Source organism: Ambystoma mexicanum, chromosome 14 (genome assembly GCF_040938575.1).
Source record: "Ambystoma mexicanum isolate Mex_15411 chromosome 14, UKY_AmexF1_1, whole genome shotgun sequence".
Lineage (NCBI taxonomy): Eukaryota > Metazoa > Chordata > Amphibia > Caudata > Ambystomatidae > Ambystoma > Ambystoma mexicanum.
In genome coordinates, this window is record NC_090940.1 from 9632039 (window position 1) to 9647664 (window position 15626).

Consider the following 15626-nt stretch of genomic DNA (forward strand, 5'->3'; position numbering starts at 1 on the left):
CCTCCCGCTGTCGAGCGTTTGAACCTGGGAGTCTCCAACATAAATGAGTTGGCAGATCTCGTGGGACGTGTGGTTGTTCTCCTAGTAATTTTATCCATAAGGTATGGGGATGCTAGGTTATTCAGGCATTTGGCGGTAAGGGATGCTGTTTTAAGGAGAATTCTGTCTGTAATTTGCAGCCAGTTAACCTCTTTCCTGTAATCAGTAATATGCTCTCTGTAGGGGTTGTTCAATGCTGCCCTCTGGGCATTATTCTGCAGTCTTTGAATTTTGTCTGTAATCTATTTGTTGGCTCCTGAGTACAGGGCATTACAGTAATCTAAGACATAAGGGCATTGGCTAGTGTGGTACAGCTCGCTCTCGAGAGGTATGGTCTGTAAGATCTGATGAGTTTGCAAGTATACGTTGTGGATGAGGCGAGGGAATTGACTTGCTTTTTGAGAGAGAGAGAGAGGAGTCAAAGTAGAATCCTAAAGTTTTAACTACAGACATCACCTTGATGGGGTTGTTATCAATGTTAAAGGATGTGTAGTTTGGGCTAAGTTTTTGGATATTGGTTTCAGAGCCTAATTAATAACTCTGTTTTTTCGTCTTTCAGGCAGAGGCCATGCGATGCCATCCATGCCTGAAAGAGGGTGTATATTTTTTTCAAGGTTGAGTCCGCCTCGAACTTGCCCGAAAGGGGTATGAGGATCTGGGTGTCATCTGCATAGTTGGTGTAAGTGACACCCAGCCTGTCCAACTTGTCAAACAGAGGCTTGGTGAAGATATTATACATAGTGGGGGATCGCAGGATCCTTGTGGGACCCCGCAGGTTATTTTAATGGGGTCGGCAGAGGCTGAAGTAGAGAAGACTCTCGTGGTCCAGTTAGCTAAGAAGGATTGGACCCAAGCTATGGCATCTTTGGTGAAGTTGACGGCAGATTGGAGGTGGTTGCATAGCACTGCATGGTCCACCAAATCGAACGCTGCCGACAAGTCCAGTAGGAGTAGCGGAGCTATTGTTCCATAATCCTTTAATTCTTCAATTTGTGTCTTAAGGTCTAACAGCGCTGTTTCAGTGCCATGGAGAGGGCGGAAGCCCGATTGTGGTGAGCCAAGTAGGTAGTTATCTTCCAGATAGTCCTGGATTTGTATGTAAGCGTCTCTATCTAAGATTGTAAGTAGAAAAGCCACAGTGATAATGGGTCTGTAATTGGTAGGGATAGTGGGGTCCAGAGTTTGTTTTTTAAGTAATGGTAGAACCCAGGATTCTTTAAGGTTGGGCGGTACCTTGTTAGTTTTAAATGAGGAGTTTATCAGCTTGGAGATAAAAGGAGATAAAAGGAGATAGGTCTCTGGCTGCATTCATTACAGTTAGAAGGTTTGAGGGAGAGTATTATTTTTTCTGTTTCAGTTATGGAGATGGTCTTGAATCTAAAGGGCGTGGTTGTCCTAGTCACCGAAGGTTGACTAGTTTTTTGGTCAATGAGTGGTAGTGAGGCCTTTTTTTTTAGCAATTGTGCACTGTAAGGATGAGATTTTATTTGATAGAGCATTTTGTATGTTAGTACACCATGCTTTATCCTTTAGGGCATTGTCTACCGGTTGGATTGGGGATTCTAGTTCGCGAAGGATGGAAAATGATTCTTTAGTGTTGGATTTAGCTTTCTCAATCCTGTCGTTGAAGGTGCTTTTTTTTGGCTTTGGCTATTTCTTTTTTGTACATTTTTGCAAATTCCATTAGGTTATTCTTGTTATTTTCAGAAGCCGAATAACGCCAAATAGACTGGAGTTTCCTTTTTTGTAATCTTAGGGATTTAAGTTGAGGGGTGGACCAGGCATTCAGGTGTGCTACTTGCCTAGCTTTGCGCAGTTTGACAGGAGCAATCAAGTCCAGTGCCTTAGTCATAGCGTTATTGAAGGTGTTTACCAGTGCGTCAGGGTTGTTATTTTCCATTCCAGAGATGGCAGGGAGGAGAAGAGGGGTAGGTTTTTCAGCAGTAATATCCTTCTTACTTCTAGTAAGGAGAAGGCGGTGCCATGTTATTAGGCTTGGGGCTGAGGAGGTCTAATGCGGCAGAGAAGTTTATTAAGTGATGATCTGTCCAGGTTTGTGGGACAATATCGGTAATGTTGATATTGCAGTTTAGTTTGGCTACCCAGTCAAGGGTCCGTCCTTTTGATATGCGTTGGTGAGAGGACTTTTTGTGTGAGACCGTGGTCAGAGAGTAAGGCTGCAATAGATTCAGCATGTTTGTTGTCAGTATCATTAAAGCCTAGATTGAAGTCTCCCAACAGTAGAGTTTGAGAGTGATCTTTAGTGTTGTCAGCTAGAAGACTGGTTAGGTTGTCTTCAAAGGTGCCTAGAGGCCCAAGGGGTCTATATATCAAATGGATAGTTAAAGTACGGTTGTTAGAGAGGGGCAATTTGGTGGTGAGTACTTCACAGGATGTGAGGGGAGCTGAGGTGGCAAGTCTAATAGGGTGGATTGTTTTGAAAATGATGGCTAGGCCACCACCTCTGGCATTAGGCCAGTCCACTCTAACGATTTGGTTGTTGTCAGGTACTGCTAACATAAGTTGGCCCTGTGGCTTCATGTAGCCAAGTCTCAGTAATGGCCAATAAATCGAAATTGTCATTGTTTAAGATGTCTGCGATTTCGGTAACATGGGCTACCACTGATCTAGAGTTAATGAGGGACCGTGTTAGCATTAAGGTACTGTCAAAGTTGGCAGTTGGTGAGGTTTTGTGAGAGAGGGTCTCGGAAAGTGTATTTTTTGGGGGGCGTTTGGTCCGTGGCATTGGTGGTTTCCGTTAGTGTGGAAGAGGGGTTCTTAGACCGGGTAATAGTTCGATTGTTAGCGTTAAGGAAATTTCTATAAGGTTCATAGATAAGAGACAATGTAGACCTGAGTCTCAGGTTTCTGTCCTTAGGAGGGTTTGTAAGGATGGCAGTGGCCATAATGGTTATGATGGCACAGGTAAGTAGAGCCGTCTGAGCTAGTTTAGTCAAGCAGGCAGAGGTCATTGTCAAGCAATGCTGGGGTCATACTAACATCTAAGTGTTAATTCAGTGTAGATGAAGGGGGCGGGACTTCTGTGCTATACTTAGCAAATGCTAATTGTAGTTAGGTACTATGTACTTATGGCTAATTACAGTCGTGGTATGGGATGTAGCAAGCATTTTCAAGTACTAAGTCTGGGAGATGCAGGCAACTAGATTCGAAATTGGTGCAATTTGTCAAAAATGCCTATGGCTAAAGTGTTGTCAGGCCTAGTATTTGAGTACAGTTTATAGAATAGGATGCATTTGTAGTTCTGACATGCTAAGCCTAAAAGAGGACTAGCAGCTAGATTCGATTTCAGAGCAATCGGGCAAAAACACTCTAGGCTAAGTTATACTCTATGCTGGCATCTAATACAGTTATCACTTTGAGTGAGTCAGAAGGGACTAATGGCGCTACGTTTGGGAGGTACTTTATACTAGGTGCAGATACAATTTCTAATACAAGGTCATAGACGCACTCGTGCTCTGTCTGTATTATACTAACAAGTAGCTAATGTTTAATGAGAGGAACAGGTCACTCAGTATAGGAGCAGGCAGATAGACATGCTGTAGAGGGCATACTGAGTGTTGATAACTATAATTCTGACATGCTAAGCCTAAGGTGTACTAGCAGCTGGATTCAATTTCAGAGCAACCTCTAGGTTAAGTTATACTCTATACTGGCATCTGGCACAATTATCAGTTAGGTAGGCAGAGAGGACTGGTAGTACTATGATTAATATAAAGAAGCAGCAAGGTAATAGGTGAGCGGCAGATATCTAGGTCACATACAATGGTTCGTGCTAGAGCATGAGGCGGGTCTCTAAGCAAGGATTGGTATATGTTGTGCACAAATGGTTAGATTGTACACAAAGAGTTCAGGTACATGGGATACAGTATGATCAAGCTAATATTGGTTGGAACAATACAGGCATAACATTGGTTGAGCATCACAGAGGATATAGTGGTGAAGTAGTAGCATTAGAGCACAATCGTTTGATAATGGGTAAGGTACACTGAGTGGGATGAGTTATGCAGTGTGTACCAACGGGTCTGATTCTAGTGTAATAGAAACATTGTTCGTTGCAGCAAGTTCAGGCACACAAATCTATTGAATGTTAACACAAACTAGTCTTTTCAAGACTGTATACACTTGGTTTGGTAAAATGATAAACCTAATTATTTCTGGTTTGCAATTATTTGAAAAAGAAAGTCTTGCCTAGCAGTCCCACACAGACCGTTGTCTTTTAAGAATGGAAGAGAGGATTACTGCTTCGCTCTCTCGCGCTCTCTAGACAAGTGTCAATTGGGTTAGCAAACCTACAGAATTTCATAGCAAATTGCTGTGCGACCCAGCTTATTTGATGCCTTGCCATCTGCACTTGGTAGGAGTGTGTATGTTGGTTCTGAATTAAAAAAACACTCCTCCCTCTACATCTGTCACCCTTAAATTGTTTCTCCGAAGTTAAGCACCCAGCATGGGAATTCTCTGATCATGCTTTGTCGTATGTGCATTGTTTTTTGTCAATTTTCTTTTAACCAATAAATCCAAAAGCATAAACTAATGAATATATTCAGCTAGATTAAATCAAAGCTCTGTGATAACGCTTGGACTCTGTGCCCTTTGTAATGCTACAGAGACAGAGAAGGGCTGTATGCTAGCACATAGGCATCCATTCTGGGGTGGTGGAATAGATCATAGCAAGGGGTTTCTTTTTTTTTAATTTTTCTTTTTTAGTTCTTTAGAAGTTATATTAAAAACCTTTTGAAATTGCACCAATCACTACCGTAGTTGTATGGCAGTGCTGAGGGTTGGTATTGTACCCTGGCCCGGGGTGGTCCAGGTCATAGTCTGTGGTAGAAAGGGTGAGCAGTTAAGAGGAGTAACAAAATGGGGGCGCATGTGGAAAGATACAAAGGGAGGGGTGATGTGGAGGGTGTATGCTTGTGGTAGTAGGGGTACGTGCATAATTATTGGCTGTGGATTGAATGAAGGTTGATTGGAAAGCGAGTTAGAAAACCCGCCATATAGGTCGCGTTAAAACACTTTTACACTAGACGCATCGTCATTGAAGTGGTCTTACGCCACCAAGGCTTCTCCAGATAGTTGCTTTGAGCCTGTGCCCAAGATGAACTATACTGGTCTGTGGTGACAAGGAAAAGGGGGAGTGTTAGGGGAGTTTTCGTAGAGTACTACCGGCAGTAAGATTTTTGAAAGCTATCCCAGTGGTTTGCAGACCCCACCCCCTACTCTTTAGTATCCGTCTGTACTAGCCCAGGACCTTGGTAGTGTGGCAGAGCAGTCAGGCTTATCGTAAGAGGAAAATGTGAGCTGTAGGCAATTACTATATTAGTTGACAGGCACAGCAAAGAAGCCCTTACACGTATACTTATATAAAAGTTATATTTTGTGTTTGTTCGCGGTTGCAATTGTAGCAACGTTTGAAAGGGAAAAGACAAGGTTATCGTATCTTCGGTAATTGCGCACTCATGTTTTCAACAGATTATACGATAATGCATTTACCTTGAAAAGACATATGAAAGTCACTTAAAGGGAGGAAAATAAGTGGTTAGTGCAACATGAGCTTAGTGCAAGGTTCTAGAGACGGGTTCTTTGCCTGGCAAGTCCTAAATCCAAGAAACGCAACCTTAGCTAAAGGCAGTCCGCAGAGGACTTGAGGTCTTGGCAAACAGCAAATAATGAAGAGCTGCTGCCGATTTCTCTGTGTCTAAAGACCGCCAACGGTGACCAAAAACAAGCCGCAGCTTTGGCCAGAGTTAAGAGGTTGCCCTGTTTAAAGAAAGTGTTTGTCTTGGCTCCTCTGGGCCTGACCTGCAGATTCCTTGGTCTGGTGACAAAAAGGCAGGACAATGGACAGGGTCTTCCAGCAGCAGTCTCTAGAGGGGGGAGCGGGGAGGGGGGCCCCTGTGGCCCGACTTCCAGCAACTTCTTGGTTCACATTGCAGTTTGTGCTTTTTCAGCAGCACCAACAAAGGACACGGATCGTCTGGTCAGTCTTCTTTGCTTCCTGCAGTCCCACACTCTGGTGAGGGGGTCTGAGCGGGTTGGCCTGAATCGAGTCTCTGGAGTGTCCTTATGGGCTCAGCACAGATTTGGACGCATTCAGCCTTTCTACGATGATGCACTCAATGGGCAGCAGGTCTCCTGGTATTTGGGTTCTGCAGCTCTGGAACTTCGGGAGATGGTTCGTTTCAAAGTTCGTCGTGGGACTGCTTTTTCCCACTAGCCAAAGGATAGTAGTTGTCCTCTCTGGAGCTCCTATGTTGCCTAGGAAACAGGGTCAGGACAGTAGTGGCCGCTTCACGTCATCTTCTTTGGTTACTTCTGTTTCCAGTGAAAGACTTGCTTTATACTCACCACCTTTTATACAGTCAGTTTATTGCACACTCCTTTGCAATCTCTCTCTCAGCTTTTTTACAGAAAAGGGGGCTGTCAAATCAGGACACCAGGCTCCCTCTTCCACCCACGTCCTTTGTCTGCCAGAGTGCAAGACTCTTCCCCCACATTCTACCTGCCCAGACACTCTGGAGGCTAGGCAGGGATACGTGCTAGTTCCTGCCAGAGGCAAAACATACACACAGACACCCCCTACCCCCCCGCTCCCCGCCCACCCAGAATGATATAAGGACTAACAAAGAACAACCACACTAGTAATAGCAAAAAAGGCAAGCCCCAAGTTGGTGCTTGGGTGCCCCTATTGTGCACTACCGAGGCTATGGACATAGAAAATACACAATAGTTGGTAGAACATGTCCACTGCCACCAGCCATAACAAGGCAATTGAGAAAGGATACTAAGTATCCCTTTGGCACTCCACTAAAGGTGGCATGTGCCAATCTCTGACTATACAGTTGGGAGAGATACCAAGTACCGCTCTATCCTTAAACTGTAGTTACTATAGGATCCCGAGCACCACTGCCCATAAGGAGCCGTGTGCTGCAGATCAAAATACAGATGCCTTTAAGAGCTATGGAGCAGACACTCCATAGTACAGGTAGATTACAATGAATAGAGTTCCAGAAGATAGATCCCAGAAGAATGCATGAGAGGAAAAAGGCTCCACTCATTCTGGAGTAAATGGAAAAATGGCCAGTTGTTCAGAAAAAAGTGCGGGGAGGGGGGGGTCTTGCGGGGAGAGGGTATGGAGTACAATAATGATCTCCATAACTGGGGCGGGGGGGAATAAGTGTGATTAAAAACAGAAAGGTGTATGAGGGTTGAAGGGGGAGGGGTGTTTGCTTGTGGTAGTCTGGGTGCACGTGTAGTCACAGGTAGGTGACCAAATTAATTTAATTTGCTTTCAGAACGTATTGACATTTGGCAACCAGAAGCAGAGTGCAAATGATGATGTAGATCTGTAATGTACGTGGAAGTCGTTTTTCAAAATGGGAATTTGGGTCTAAAATGATTAGTCTCCCTGGTGTAGCTTCATTGGGACATAGAACTGTGCTGTCTGGACATAAAGCACCCTGGAAGAAGAGTCTCCACGTTGTCTACCCTGCTACTGGGACACACTTATGTTAGCCAAGTACCGGCTCTTGTTTGATTTCCTTGGAGAAAAGTTGGAAGATTGTGGCAGTGTCTGAAATCCTGCACGGGCCGCTCCTTTGCCTGTCGCTCAGATCTGGTTTTACCAGTCTTCCTTCTGAGAGTGGATGTTGACTGTGGGGAGTTCAGATTGTGGATGTTTGCAGATGGCACTATGGCACTACACCCACGAGTCTGATGGCTGCACAAGGAACACACAGGATGTTGGCACTTACCCAGATGTGACGCACTGCAGCTCCATTCCCATGGAGATCCGTGGGCATGGTGCCCCCACCACCCCTGCTTTTATGGCTTATTCTTCCTATCCCAGGCACTATTGCAATGCAGGTGATCATCTGAAATCGTTTTTAAATGTACTTCTTTTTGGATAATTTAATTGTTTGCCCACCTACATGAAATGGAAAAAAAAAAAAGATTTGTTGAACAAGAGACAAAAGCACCTTCTGGGTATTGGATATCGCTCTGCAACGGGAGCTACCTCCGGGGAACGAGGAACTAGTACAAAGCGTGCTGCAAATGTGACTTCTACATGAGGTATATGACTCGATAGGAACACATTCCCATAGAGAAGTATTGTCACATGGCACATGTGCGCCTGAGGAGTGCACATCCCCTGGTGGCTGACGACTGTCAAGCTAACCAGCCTTTTCTAGGCTACATGTCAGTCCCTGAAGATATATTCAACCCTGGTGTGCGCTGCTCCGTAAAGAAGCACTTCCAGTGCTTTGACCTACAGCTTGCTTGTGCTCACTTAAAATAGTTTTCTTTAGCTGTTTGACTTCTATTTTCTTCCACATAGATCTTAAATAAAGATGCATTTTGGATTCAAATATTGCTCATGATCTAAGAGAAAGCCGCCTTAATTATTATTTTGATCATGTTTGGCGTTTGGAGACTACTGACAATGGTAATATTTGTACTATTTTTTTTTTTTTGGACCCAGACTTTCGGGAGATTATGGCATCTAGATCCCATGATGACAGAAAACGGGAGCTTTCTCAACTGGAGGAGGCCTGCCTTTCTGACGTCCCGAGGAAGCGGATATCTCCTTCCTCCAGAGAGAACATGAAGGTACGTGCGTGCCTTGTGCCTGTGTGAATAGCAGGCTAAGCTTGCGCGGCGTGCTGGTTTTCTGTTGACTGCTGCTGTTTCTGTGGCTGCCTGGTCTTGTTTGAGATCTGCTGCCTCTCTGGTCTGTTTGTCTTGCCTCTTTCTGCTCTGGGGTCCTGTGGTCACTGGGTTCCTCGATTGTTGTATTGTGTTAGCGGGTGTTGTGCAGCACCCCCTCATGCTCCTTTGGGTGCGACTATGCGCCTCTTTGGTCCTTTCCGCAGTGCACCTTTTTTTTCACTGATTTTGTTCAGTAAGAAATACTAGCCTTTTATACGTCTCAAAAAGGCACACGTCTGCACGATACTTTGCAAATGGAAGTGCTCCTATGTCACAAGAGTGTGCACCTCACTTTCATGTTCTACTTCAGAAATTTCTGGAGGTTGTGCCAGGCGAAAAACCCCTGGACGCCTGTGTTGACACATGTCCTCTTGCTAGGATGTTATCTGACTATTTTAGTTCTGAAAACTGATTGAACATATCACCCCAAACTCCATGGAGCTTTGGATGGGGAGCCAGTGCGATGGCCTCAACTAGGGAGAAATATGGCTCGTTGCTTTCAAGATCTTGCTGCTTTCTTTGGAAAGCAGACGTAGCACACAGGCCGCTGAATAGTCTAAAGTAAGAGAAGGCATATCTTCTTGGAGGTTGTCCGATGCCTGTGGGGCGAGGTTGAAGTGTTCTTACTGTTTTGTCCTTTGTATGTACGACTGGCTGCAACTGGGATGCTCTTAAAGGGTTTGCCTACATATTCTCCCCAACAAAAATATCGCCCTACATATGGTCGTTTGTTTCGCCATATGCAATGTTTTTTGGGGGGATAATTTGTGGAGTGGGGGTTACAGGGGTGTCCCCCCCCACATTTAAAAATAGTGTGGGGGTGTCACCCACAAGGTCCATGGCTCTATCGCCACAAAAATATGGCGATATTTTTGTATCGCAATATTTTTGCAGTGATATTAACACATGGAACCTCTTAAAGTGGGCATGAGTGAAATATAACTTTCTTTCTCGTCCAAAGATTCTTGGAGTTTATTTGTAACTTCTTGGGTTGTCTTCCATTTTGGAAGCTACCTACACTCACTGAAACAGGCAGAGTGAAAGGCTGCATTCTTTTTTTGTTTACTCCAGTAATCCTCCCCCAGTAGTGGGAATACAAACAGAGAGGGTTGTTCTGTTACTAACAAAAGCGTTTGTACCAGCAGCACTGCTTTTAAAAAAATAAAACATTTTTTTATAATAATTTAAAAAAGGTGACGGGCCCAAATATTTTGTAGTATGCCTGTGTGGAGCTGCCACCCACAGCTACTCTCCAGTGTCGACGGATTTCACGTTGAAGTTGCCGCTTCCAATGGATCGTTGAGGTTGAAGTATCACTCCCTGTGACGGGTGTGCAATGTACAAATAGCAATGAACAGGACATACAATACCTTGACTGCCCATGTATTAGGAGTTTCTTTAAACACATCCTACTTTCCATCTGACTGTAGGTGACAAGTGGAACATGTATGTATTAAAAATAGTGAACATGATCCCTTGGACGATTGCAGGCAAAATGCTGATGCACTTGCCTGTCAGAAGCTGCAGCGTCCCATGGGCTATAAAGCAGTGTTGTAGCGGCCAGTAGTGCATTGGAAAATGCGAGGCTCTAGCTGCTATTCCATAACTGCCAGAGGGTCAGCAAACGGTGCTGCAAGGCAGGTAACCTTTTCATGGCTGGAGGGATGAGATCCTCAAAGCTGCAAGAGTATTACCAAACCATATGAGGGGTCCTAAACTGAGCTGAGGCGTTCTCCCAAAGGCTCATGATTTTGACACATCCCGGTGAGCTCTTGGGAACTATGCTTCCTTATTTACTAGTTTCCCTGTAGAAGAGGTGACTTGGCGTAACACGTACTTGTTTGGCAAAGCGGGCTCTTCCATAGGTTTCAATATCACCAGCTGTGTCACTGGGTTCCGAGTGCAGAACTGAAAGGGGCTGTGTTGGGAGAAAGACCTGCGTGTGGTGAGGATTGTTCAGAAGGGGCATACAGAAGACCCATTTCTACATGGCTGAACCGCAGGTACCTACCATACACCTGGCCAGCTGTGTGCAGCCAGTGTTAGTATATATCGGACAGATGCTGGAGGAGCGGCAGGCAGAAAGGCACCCTGCTTCAGATTGTATGCGGGTGCACTGTTGCAGAAGCTTTCCAAAGATCGGGGGCGTCTTTCCCTAGTCACGGGCTGTGACTGCTTCAAGCCCTTCACATGAGCTGCCATCACCCTGCGCCCCAGTCCTTTACAGCTTCGTTTTCACTATAACCGCACCCTTTCCTTTTGGGTTTCTCCCTGAACATTGGGGGTTTTATCCCTTAAAAACCCCACCAGGAAACCCTGCTAACTCTAATCTTGCAGACCCTATCCTAAATGGCTCTTCCCTCTGACCATCTCTGCACTGGCCCAACAAAAGGAAAACATGAATTCGACAAACCGCAAAATCAGGAATTCAGTCTGATCGAAACCATGCAATTTACAAGAACGTACAGACTGCCCTAACCCTACTAAAAACCTTCAGCTTTCATATAGACTCTCCACTCAACTGCCAAATACAACGCACATACCCCCTCCCACAGCACAAATCTGAAATTGCACAGCAAACTGCACACCTCAACCCGGCACACTAAATCTCCAGCACTACGCCAGACACGCAAAAATGCCATATAAACCCACACACCAAAACACCTAATCCATACCATCTAGAAGCAAACTCAACACAGTGTGACCGTTTATTCCAAAATGAAGCCACCAACCGCAAAGCTGAAAGCTCATATGCAGTCCCACTAACTACCCTTCTATGAGCGCCTTGAGCCCATGGAAATGCCAGTGGTGCTTAGTATACGTCTCTTCGCTTGTATGTAAAGAATGTATTGTAGTAACTGTGCTGTGTAGACATTCCCGTATGTGTTGAATGCAGCACGTTTTCTGCACCCTGCTGTCCCTGGAGATTGTAGCCGTGACTTCTCTCTCACGTGTTTCTAGGCGCGTTATAAGTATTGAGCATGGACTGAAAGCAAAGCCATCTGAGAGTGTCCCTCTGCCGCTCAGGAAGGCGTGCATTCTTCATCATCCTCTGCTTCAGGGAGTGCATTCTGTCCCCATCAGGCACTACCCAGTTCATCAGGGCAGTTTTGGATTATCTGGCTGGCTTTCCATTCTCCAGGAGACGGCTCCATTTGTATTGCTAGTTTTCGTAGCACTTGTTTGTGCAGGTGCCCTTGGACGTCATGCCTGTCTTGTCCGGGCTGCCTGCTTCTCTGGTTCTGCTGTAGTTGCTGTAGTTTTTTACTGCTGTAGGTGTTGCTTGCTTGCTTTCTGTTGCTATTGCAAATGTCTGTTCTCCTGTTGGTACCTCTGGTATTTTCATGGTAGTGGTCTTTGTGGCTTTGTGTTTTTCTGTAGGGGGCCTCTGCGCTGGTCTGGTTTGTGTTTGGGTTCGTTGCTGTGCTGGCTGACATTGTGGGGTGGTGCTGTGTCTTTTTTGGGGTGTTTGTCATACTTTTGGGTGTAGGTAGTATGGTATTTTTTGATAACTTTCACATTTTAATCTACGTTTGTTTACAGGAAACGATATCTACAGTAGAGGCGTTATCACCCAAGCTCAGGTAGGGGCATTCCTGATCTGGGGTCTCGGCCTCCTCTTGCTCTCAGGCAGACTGTGTCTGGCCCCTTGGACGGGCATCTAGCACTTTGTGATGTGTCGCTCATCTTCCTACAGGACTGCAGCCACTTTGGCTGTTAGTGGACCCTACAAGGCGTGCAAAGTGCTCTACTCCAAAAGAAGATCCCACCGCCCCACCCTGAGTCCCTGTTACAGAAAGAGGTCCCTCCCCCTCATCCGGGGCTGTGACATGGCCAATAAGGAAAATGAGGTGGCGTGTGCTGGGAACCTGCCGGAGAAGCACCTCCAGGACAGCCGCACGTACCTGCTCCACTCCAGTCAGCCTGGCTCCTCCCAGGCCGATGGTCCCAGCTCCAAGTACAGCAGCTTTTTTGCAGAGGTAAGGCCAGCCTGCAGCTTTCTGTGCTCTCCGTGTCTGTAGTTGTGAGTGCTTCGTGTGTGATGACTCTTGCTGAATGGAACCTGGGCATCTTCTGTGGTGCCCAGGTCTATGCGTTGAGGGCTGCCTCCTGGCCCAGGATGCTTGCACCTGCCATCTAGTTATGGATCATTGGTTCTGCAGCATAACTTGAAAGGCCACACTAATTTGAATGAAACGCCTGCTGACTGGAACATGCCAGTTCCAGTTGTCCTGTGTGCTTCTACAGGCAGGCTCGGGTATGACTGGGAAGGCGGGGGAAGGCTGAGTCTGTGCAATTGGCTCTGAGATTCAAGGAAGGCATAACCACTGCAAATCGATGATCTGTGTATTTTTGAGTGAGAAATTGTAAGTCACAAGGCACTTTTTATTTAATTTTGAGCATTATCGATGAAGGGATCCTTGAGCTGGTTCTTGATGCTGCCAATGTCTTGGGCTCGGAGGCGCATGCTATGCTGACCTGTGGCAACGTGTTTGGGGGTGGCTCTCAGGGATGCCCACTGCCCCAATCTCTCAGTAGTGACTTCAGGTTCCCGCCCCCCTGTCATCCCCGTCACACGTGTCCGCATCAGGACTTCACTTGCCGACTCTTCAGCTGTAACATTATCCGGGTTGCAATGCTAGCCTCATCAAGCTTTCCCTGGCCTCTGCCCACCTCTCGGCTGTAACATCCGTCCCCGCCCCCCCCCCCTGCACCCCTCAAGCAACCTGCATCTCCCGCCCCCGGTCAGCAGCATGAGGTTTCCCTGCTCTTCCCTCACCCTCGCTCGGTCCCCATCCATAGTAAGGGGCGGGGGTTATGGTTTGTCCTGACTCTCCTCAGCACTTGCTGTTCAGTGTTTCTGCCCCCACTCTATGGATGTTACAGTATTTTCCAGGAAGTGTGAGTGCACACAGGCGTGGGCTTCCTGTGTATAGCCCAGAACACTTGAGGAAGCTGCCATGTGTGCTGCATAGAATGGTGCGAACAGAGGGACTTCCTGCCGTTTCCCAAGTACAGAGCAAGCCTCTCCGCAGCGTGCCATGGTTGCTGGCCTGAGGCGCAGGCAGGGTATGGCTTGGTTTGTCAGCCGCCCAGACTCCTGTGCATCCCAAAAGAAGAAAAGGAGAAGGGGGGATTTCAGGAGACCAGAATCCGTTTGATATTGCCCAAATATTACTTGACGAACTCTGGAGGCCCCCTGTGAGTTTTGGGTGCTGCACAGCTGGAGCAGACTCAGTGGAGGATTTAATTCAAAGCTAGGCTCTCTACCAAGAATAGAACAGGAAGTAAGATCTGAGTGGCTCATTTCAGTGAAGTGGCTTTATAGATCCATTCTGGCGAACAAATGACATCTGCAAGCCTGGTCTCTCTCTGAGCTTGATATGCCAGAATCGGGTGCTATGCCTGCACTGTGATATAGACACTCTGGTCTGTGTGTAGGCTGCTCTGTCAAAACGAACGAGCCAGCACCCATCTGTGACTGCTCTGGACCTTGTCTGTGGTTGAGTGTGCCTCTCGCCCCTCTCTGACTGCGCTGGGAATTAGATGCTCCAATACCTAGAACTTCTCTATAAATGAGACATGTTCCCGTCTGTGGAAAGGGCGCTCTGGGTTTTACCTCTGCCTACTCTGTGGAAAGGGTACTCTGGGTGCTGCCTCTGGCTATGCTGTGGAAAAGGCGTGCTGGGTGCTGCCTCTGGCCACGCTGTGGCAAGGGCGCGCTGGGTGCTGCCTCTGGCTACGCTGTGGCAAGGGCGCGCTGGGTGCTGCCTCTGGCTACGCTGTGGTAAGAATACATTGTGCTTTCCAACTTCTACAGTTCGGAGAATGTAACCCTCTGGCTTTGCTTGTGGCTTCTGAGAATTAAGCCCTGTGACTGCTTCAAGAGTGACGCATTACTGGTTTTTAGGTCTGTAGAAGCAGCTGTCTTGATGCCTCGACTACTGTCACCTAATCCAGCTTCAGCATCCGGCAGGCGTAATGTGACAATGCATACAGACAACGCCCACAAACTCCCGCCACACACACTATCTATTGGGCACAGACGGGTTCAGGTTCTGAACACTGAACTAGCAGAAGGGAGGGAGGGGGGGAGTGGGGAGTGGGGAGTTGGGGAGGGTTAGGGTACGCATTGAGCCATGCTCAGAAATGAATTGGCGGTTTAATCTGTCGGGCAATTGGCAAAGTGAGCCCTCTCCGACCACTGATTCTCCCCGTGGCCCAAGCATAGATTTCAAGTTTTATTCCAGCTTTCGCATGTTGTTGGGCACACGCCACTGCTCCCTTCTGAACCTGCTGCTGCCCCCTGGTTTCTGCATTTTCTAAACGTTATGAACGCTTTCTTGCAGGTTTCCAGTGAACACGAGGCCATGACGCAGGTGCTGTTCAGCAGGAACCTTCGACTGAATGTGGCGTTAACCTTCTGGCGGCGGCAGAGCGTCTGCGAGCTCATTGCATACCTGCTCAGGTAACGCATTGTCCTATCCGTCCTGATGGCTACACCCCGGCTGCTGCCAGCTGTCTCGCACATTGATGCTTGCTCTTGGTGTCTGCCCTGCTTCATTGCCAGGGTGATCTGACCCCTCCCACGCTTCTTTACAAGCCTGGCTTACAATGTAGTAATGTTTCTCTATAGCATGCTGTCACAGTGCATGCCCACCAGTGCTGGCTCCCTTTTAGCAGGCTGCCCTCGGTACTTATCCATGCGCATGCCCACCAGGCTCCCTTCAGCAGGCTGCCCTCGGTGCTTATCCATGCGCATGCCCACCAGTGCCGGCTCCCTTCAGCAGGCTGCCCTCGGTACTTATCCATGCGCGTGCCCACCGGTGCCGGCTCCCTTCAGCAGGCTGCCCTCG

The 15626-nt window shown here is 47.1% G+C and overlaps 1 protein-coding gene across 2 annotated transcripts in view; it reads left to right on the forward strand.

The window, feature by feature from the left end:
- KATNBL1 (katanin regulatory subunit B1 like 1) overlaps window positions 1-15626 on the forward strand; it is a 175929-nt gene that overhangs the window by 46375 nt on the left and 113928 nt on the right. For both annotated transcript variants that reach the window (XM_069638401.1, XM_069638402.1), the window contains 4 exons: window positions 8543-8670; window positions 12313-12353; window positions 12467-12749; window positions 15120-15238. In XM_069638401.1, the coding sequence (XP_069494502.1) occupies window positions 8557-8670; window positions 12313-12353; window positions 12467-12749; window positions 15120-15238 (557 nt within the window). In that variant the 5' untranslated portion in view covers window positions 8543-8556. The remainder of the gene's footprint in view (window positions 1-8542; window positions 8671-12312; window positions 12354-12466; window positions 12750-15119; window positions 15239-15626) is intronic.